General features: G+C 34.8%; 1 protein-coding gene across 1 annotated transcript; it reads left to right on the forward strand.

The window, feature by feature from the left end:
- The first annotated feature begins 554 nt into the window (after positions 1–554).
- On the forward strand, positions 555–5,740 carry LOC132559693 (G1/S-specific cyclin-E-like). The gene is made up of 10 exons (XM_060224312.1): positions 555–587; positions 700–781; positions 913–966; positions 2,156–2,470; positions 2,661–2,807; positions 3,133–3,228; positions 3,354–3,500; positions 3,841–3,952; positions 4,692–4,849; positions 5,166–5,740. The coding sequence occupies exons 1-10, from the start codon at positions 565–567 to the stop codon at positions 5,349–5,351; spliced, it is 1,320 nt and encodes a 439-aa protein (XP_060080295.1). The 5' UTR covers positions 555–564; the 3' UTR covers positions 5,352–5,740.
- Positions 5,741–7,828: the final 2,088 nt, after the last annotated feature.

The following is a 7,828-nucleotide window of genomic DNA, read 5'->3' on the forward strand; positions in this document are numbered from 1 at the left end:
CCACCTTCACAGTCCAGCTGCGAGAGTTCCTCAGTTGATCTTTCGGGCGTCGAGCAGTGAACATCGGTGTGAGGCAAAATGAAGTTTAGATGAAGAATCTAATCACGCTTTCATTATCATCGTTTAGGTGTAAGAAAGTCTATTTTTGCTTAATCACTTGACTTGCCCACTGGATTTTAATCGGAATTTATATTTGCATAGGAATTTTGACTGCTAACATTCTGATGGATCGAGAGACGCCGATTAGACGAATCGGCTTATCCAAACTGGCGCGTGGAATTTTGTAAAGGAAAATTACAAAAAGTTCATTTTGATCTACAAGGTTGTGAAAATATGGATATCTTACCCATCAGTGATAAAGATTGGTAATGCAGGTAATTTTTTAACTTTTACACCGCTGACATGGAGTCGTGCTACTGGCTTCCATTTTTGTCAGATTACGTAGGGAACCCATATTTCACCGCCAAAAATAATGGATAATTTTTGCTATGATTACGCATTTCTTAGATACAAACTTAAATTAGAATGTTTTTCTTTCACAGCTTGGTCGATCCCAGAGCACCGATGTCTACAATGTCTAGAAAAAGGTATGTAAACTGACCCACTATTCTATTGCCCGTCAACCCGCGCCATTTTGACATGTCGGCTTTCCATTGAAGTTTGTGAACAAAAAAAACACTTGATGCATTTCTATTTCAGTGCACGATTGTTATCGAGAACCAAAAGCGATGAAGAAACTGCACCAGCTGCTAAAGTGAGCAGGAAAAGGAAGGCAGAAGAGGTAAATTTCATTTACACAACATCGCTACCCCGCGGCATACGTTGCAATGATATGGCTGTTCTTTGTTCATTCATTCGGCGACCCATTTTATTCATCGCATTTAACCAATTGTCTTCTTTGTCCTTCTGTAGGATTTAGACGAAGATACAACGATGATTAAAAGAACGAAGACGTACAGAATTGAAGTAAGTTTATCATTTCATACCCCTTCAGATTACTTCTTAAACTTCTAGTAAAGCGTGAAATGGCGCCATTGACCCTGATTAGCTGGAACCCTCGACTGGTATCGGATTTAAACTGTTTGCAATTAACGCTTCCACTTTATTTTAAGGAAAGACATAAAAATGTCGAAATCGAACTATATGCAATCGGTTTGGTTCCGTAAATTGTGTTGTAAATATTTTTTTACATTTTTTTTTCAAACGTCAGTATTTGACCTCGCTGCCTCCATGTTTTTCCTGTTCGTGAACTCATGAATATGCATGACCAGATTCCTGGTCGATTTGTGTGCAATAATGATAGTTTATTTCTTCAGCAGGTCGTTATTATTTTCTTTTCTTTCATATTATTTTCATTATTCCTTTTTTTTTATTTCAAAATACATTTTACCTCAAGTGGTTAAGTAGACAGTTATAGTTATTATTTGGAAATTTTCTTGACACAATTTGCAGTAGTTATTGACAATTGTTTGACACTGCTGGTTGCTTAAGGTGTGTTTTTTTTATCTGAGCTATCAAAATTGTCCTTATAAAAGCAGTACCCAAGCTGTTTGTGCTAAGCCCTGTCAGGTTTAAGTCACTCACCCAAGCCAAATACCAGGTGGTCAAAGGCTCATAAGAAAACATATCCCAAGCTGACACTTGAGTTACTTCCTAACCCAAAAATGAATAGTTTACACCGAATCAAATTGTTAATGAGCATTTGTTGAGTCACAATAACAATATTGGTTAATGTATGTTTGTAGTGTGAAATTTACCAAAGGGATTGATAAAAGCAAACAGTCTTAATGTCTATGAAATTTTTGTCATGTTTTTACTATAAAGTGGTTATGTTCAGGTTTCCACAACTGTGGTGACATGATGAAATGTTTGCTATAATTTTTTTTATTTTTGAATTTTCCATTCCTTCTGATATTTGTTTTTTTGTTACATGAAACACATTCGTAAAGAAGGGAATTGGGTGTTGCTTGATTTTGTGTGTAGAGTTACTTTTCCAATCTACCATTAGATTTCTGTTCAGTTTACCCACAAAACTCATTAGACAAGTGGTTAAGTGTCTTATAAGGTAAATTTTTTAACTTTCATTTCTGATTGGCTATGTTTTTGAAGGAATTTTTTAGCTGAAAATCACGTTTGACTCTTATGTTGTTTACAGACGCAGTGGATACCCATCTCTGAGAACTCCTCCATTTCAACGTGCACACTAGTACCTAGTCACCCACCCACACCAGAAAGTGAAGAAAAGAAACCAACAGATATCATTTTAGGTTCAAAATTTCGCTTCAGAAACTACTTTATATCCACAAACAGATCATCTCCACTTCCTAAATTAAGTTGGGCAGACTCGAGAGAAGTATGGCAATTCATGTTGAAGAAGGAATCCCATTATCATCGAGATGTAAACCTATTTAAGAATCACCCAGCTTTACAGTCAAGAATGAGGACTATCTTATTGGACTGGCTCATTGAGGTAATTTTTTTTCGATGTTATTAATGGATAGCTAAAATTTGCTGTGTTATAAGAAGAGTATATTTTTTGAGGCTAAATTGTAGCAATTAACTGATTTTAACAGTTTTGAAAAGATGCTACCACATATATAATTATCTGATGCTCTTGTGTTTATTTAAAATGATGTCTATCATCTATTTGGTTCCAACAGGTGTGCGAGGTGTATCGGCTACACAGGGAGACTTTCTACCTGGGCGTGGACTTTGTGGATCGATATATGAGTTTAAGTAATGGGATACAGAAACACCAACTTCAGCTCATTGGCATCACATCGTTGTTCATAGCAGCCAAGTTAGAGGTAATATCTTAATTCTACTCTCTAGATTGCAAATTTTGCAGAAAAAAAATGTAAGCGGAAATGGTCAAGTTATTGAACATGCACTCTGCATTTTAACTACCAAGTGCCATTATCAAGTTTTTAAATTGTGCATTGCATACACTGTTCATGTATGAAAATGAATACAGAAAATTTTATATTTATACTAAAGTTAATTTGAAGGGATTGTTCCTAATGGCAGGCCTTATACAATAATTTAAATACACATCTCTCAAGAGCAAATAAAATAAAAAATCTAAGCAAATATACCAGACCTAACAGCCATTTCTTTTATATATTCTGCTAGGAAATCTACCCACCAAAGATAGCAGAGTTCGCGTACGTAACAGATGGCGCCTGTACAGAAGATGAAATTTTGGACCAAGAACTGATCATGTTGAAGGTAAACACTTTATTCTCTTCTCAAAAACTGAAAATACATTTAAACTATTGTAGTTTTTATGACCCTGTCTTTTTCTTCCATGCTTATTCTCTAGTGCTGATATTGATTTCTTTGGTACTTTGTAGGCACTGAACTGGGACTTATCACCACTTACCACCAATGGTTGGCTCAACCTATACCTACAAGTTGCCAATATAGATCACATTGTGGAATCAGAGCATGGATTTGTCTTCCCTCAGTATTCCTCTCATGCATTTATACAAATAGCTCGGGTAAGAATTGGCTCTGATATAACCCATTCACTTTGTACTGTTTGGATGATATCTAGTTTTGTTTTATAGTAAAAAGTTCATTTTTGAAACCACACTGATTTAAAAATTATTCGGAACAGTATGAAAAAGCAAATATGGAGCAATGTTTGTTTCCTGACCAAAAAATCATCAAAGCATTGAAAAAGTATTCCATTATATCACTGACCTATATTTTGAACTACACTTACATTCGTTAGGCTGTGACTTACTTGTGTTTGAGGAAGGTACATGTTTACATAATTTTGTCAGCATGATATTTTGTTCGTCTCTTGTTCACACCTGTTGGTATGTTTGGTTGCAGTTGGTGGACTTGTGTATCCTGGACATTGGCTGTCTTCAGTTTCCCTACAGTGTCATTGCTGCCTCTGCACTCTATCACCTCACAACCAAAGAAATTGCCCTCTCAGTCTCTGGTAAGTGAAATGTTCCAGTGGCCTCACTGACTTTAACATCTTTTTTTTTTTTCCGTCAGATTACAAGAGTACATCACAGTTCTTGTGTCCTTGTTTACTTTCAGAAGGTGAAATGTCAATTTACTTAAATACATGTACATCGTTTATCTGTCTGTTTTTCCAGTAAATGTGTTTCATGAATTAATATTCAAGCAGAAAATAAAGTCTTAACTTCAAAGATAAAGCATTCAATATTCTGAAGTGCAAAAGTGTCTTAAACTTTGGAGAAGATTTTAACTAAATTGTATAATGTGCAAATATTATCGGACAACTGTAAATACAAATCTATTTAGGTAATGGCTAAAAAGCTTTCATAAAATATGGTAAGGAGATGGGGCATTGCAGGAGATGGAAATTCCATGTCATATGTAACATGTTCACAGGTCACTGGGACTGAAACTAAAACAATTATGTATAATTTCTTTTCATCTGTAGAGGGGTGGGAGGAGTATAAGTTATCCTCAGGATGATAGTTCTAGTTAACATACCACTTGTACCTTTGCCATTGCTTGGAACAATTGAAGGGCATCCCTTGTACGATTTATGAAAAATCTGACAACTTATCTAAGGGAGATACTTTCCCATCATGGTATGTAATGTGAAAAGAGATTTTGAAATGCATATTTTTGAAACTGGACTTGTATTGATGAAGTTATGCAAAATATTGTCATAAATATTTAAAATATATTGTCTGTTACAGGCTTTGCATGGGTAGACATTCTTCAGTGTGTGAGCTGGATGGCTCCCTTTGCAATAACTGTGCGAGAGTCTGGTCCTGCAGAAGTGAAGTTCTTTCCTAATGTGGCACCAGAGGACAGCCATCACATCCAGACACATTCTATTGACCTCAGCCTCCTGGTATGTATCAGTCATAACATCGCTTTTCTGTAACATGGCAGGAAGGAAATATTTCCTGTGATAATGTATAGGAAAAGCTTGCATGTTAATTACCTGGTGATGGTAAAACCCATGGGCCTACTAAATAAAACTCAAAATCTACCATACCACTTTTTTTCTGACCAATTTCCTGCTTGAAGTTATAACCTGATATATTGGTCATAAGCCTTATGTCATACTTGACCATGTATTAAATTTTAAGTGATCACATGTCCCTATTTCATATATCAAGGGGGATCGTTGCAGATTTGTTAATAAAAATCTTTGATATTTTCAGGAAAAGGCACAGGAAAGGCAGGAACAAGTGCTTAGCTCTTTGCGAGCAGGAAGTCCAGACCTGCAGGCTCAAGTGATCACACAACTAACACCACCTCACAGTAACAAAAAGACTGGCTCTACAAGTGATCTAATGTCCTCACCACATCAAGATGAAATACGGGAAAATACAGAAGAATGCAACTGATACGGCGCAGCGAGGTGTGCATTATGATTGTGCTATTTGAGGACCTTTACCAAGGGTATCATAGACTAAAGGATATTAGGACAGACAACTGCTTCATAGCCTCTAGGAGAATGACTCTTTGGTATGAGATAGTGCAAAATACTAGGAAAGTGAAAGCAGGTCTGTCAAAATGTATTTCTGTTTGTCATATAAAACAGCAAAATTCAGATCATAGATGACACTGAATGAATATGGATATTACTTCTACTCGTGTGCAATAAACGATGAAACCTGTGCAACGATTGAAAGACAGTTTTTTCTCCTTCAGCGCATTAGATATTTGACAATTGACCTGACAGAGTAAAAGATATTGGACATATGAACTGACAGAATTGGATTGATCTGATATTTAGAAGTTATGGACATCAATGCCATAAGTTGTTGCTGTGTGAGTTTTAACCGAGTGACTGAAATGATGGAATGAATGTGGAGTTGTGAGTGAAGTTCAACAGCAATGTATACATTTTAAGCTAATTGAACACTGTCCCCAAGGGATCTTATTTACATGTCACCAATGTGTTCAGAAATGTTCTTGTGAAGAACTTTTTTTATTATAAATGGCCATTAGAACAGGATGTTATAGTGCTTGTTACTTGTACAAAGTTTTGAGATTTGTTAAATTTGTATTGATACTCTTCTTCACATTACAAAAAAAATCATTCTCATCCTCTGTAATGTGATGAAAGGGTTAACATGCCTCGTTACAAAGTAATGTTTCCACTTCCCACCAATGTGTTCTTTTAATATATAGTTTGATCTCTGGCTGATACTGCCCATAGTTTTTATGTTTGTGGAAGTAGAAGACTTAACAAGTTATAATTTGTATCAAAATAAACCAATGTGTTCATTAACTTTATACATGTACTTCGTTCTTAATTCCTAACAATTTTTCAGGCAAATTCAACAGAATTGATAAAGGCAAGATGTTAGGATCATAGTTCTTGTGTGGGATACCATTTCAGATGGGTTTTGCAACCTCAAATTCGTAATATTTCAGGAATGGTCCACCATCTTGATTCATTTTCAATTTAATAAAGACATAACAATGCTAGTAGTTTGAAAGATCCTCTCTTTGTGACAAAAGGAGAAATCACTGCTATGATGCTTTACCAATTAAGAAAACATGTCTGTTATATTGTAATATGTTTTGGATCATTTTAAGTTGATGTGCAATACAAGAAATGTAATAATAGACAAAAATGTGGAGTATTGAATTAGACATAGTACATATAGGAAAGTGGTGTAAATCCAGAATGAACTTGTCAATATTTTCATTGATGCTTTAGTTCAACATATCTATATTTTTTTATATGAGTGTCTATATGTGTGATTGTTTTAATTGAGATAAAAAGAGTCTGCACTGAAGTAACTATTAACTTCATTGTGTGAGTTTGTGTAACTGCCTGTCAATGTATTAGCACTAGTCAGAACGGAAGCTGTGAAAGCTTGGGAGAGGATGGGCAGGTTTTCTACTACAGATCTAGTGGAGGGGTTTAAGACCATCTACAGTTACAGGTAATCAGTCTCATCAGGCAGATTACCTTGATTGTGGAGAAGGTGTCATGATGTACAGTAATTTCATTTCATAATTATCATTTTTGTCGGCAAATGTTTTGTTATCTCTTTTCTTGACTTGAAAAAAAATAGTTCTAATGAGTTGTCATTATTTTCACATGTGACTTTACAAATTGGAAAAAATCTCTATACATTGAATATTATGTATGGGTGACCTGCCCAGTATATGAGGGAGTGTGGTTAATATTGCGGACTACTGAATTGGCAACCCTGTCATTGGATACTCCTGCTTTGTACCATTGTACAGATATTTAAAGAGAAATGATTTATCTTGTATAATTAAATTAAGTAATTTATGCTATTTATATTCTGAAACATTTGTATTTCTGATTATTACTTGATAGTAATCTGAATTAAAATGTTAATATATAATTTATTTAATTTAGAATATATCAATACTGGAGTAACCCTGCTACTACATGTGAGCTGATGTATAACTATTGACAAAGACGAGAATGTATGTAGGAGAGGTCAGTCAGAGATGTTTATTTCATCAAGTTGGTTTTTTTTTTCCAAAACGATTTTTCTCTTCTCTTTTTTTTCTTATAGAAAGTTTCTAATTATGTAAAAAAGAAAATCAAAAGGATGTTTGACTTCTGTTATTTCCCCACCTTTTCTCATTAAGCTCTCTTGATTTCATTTAATTTTATGTAAAATAGAAAAAATGTGTCGCCCGTCTTGTAAAAACTGCAAGATATTTTATGTGCATCTTGAGAAAGGCCATAATAAAGGTATAGTGTTAACTTAAGTCCATGTGGCATTATAATATGTATGTTTTAACACAATAAAATATCTTGTCCTATCAAGCTTGATAGGGGAAGTGTTTATACACTACTACTGCCAAAGCCTTATTTCTAACTACA

Source organism: Ylistrum balloti, unplaced genomic scaffold (assembly GCF_031769215.1).
Source record: "Ylistrum balloti isolate Yb309-2 unplaced genomic scaffold, AGI_CSIRO_Ybal_v1 Utg370948, whole genome shotgun sequence".
Lineage (NCBI taxonomy): Eukaryota > Metazoa > Mollusca > Bivalvia > Pectinida > Pectinidae > Ylistrum > Ylistrum balloti.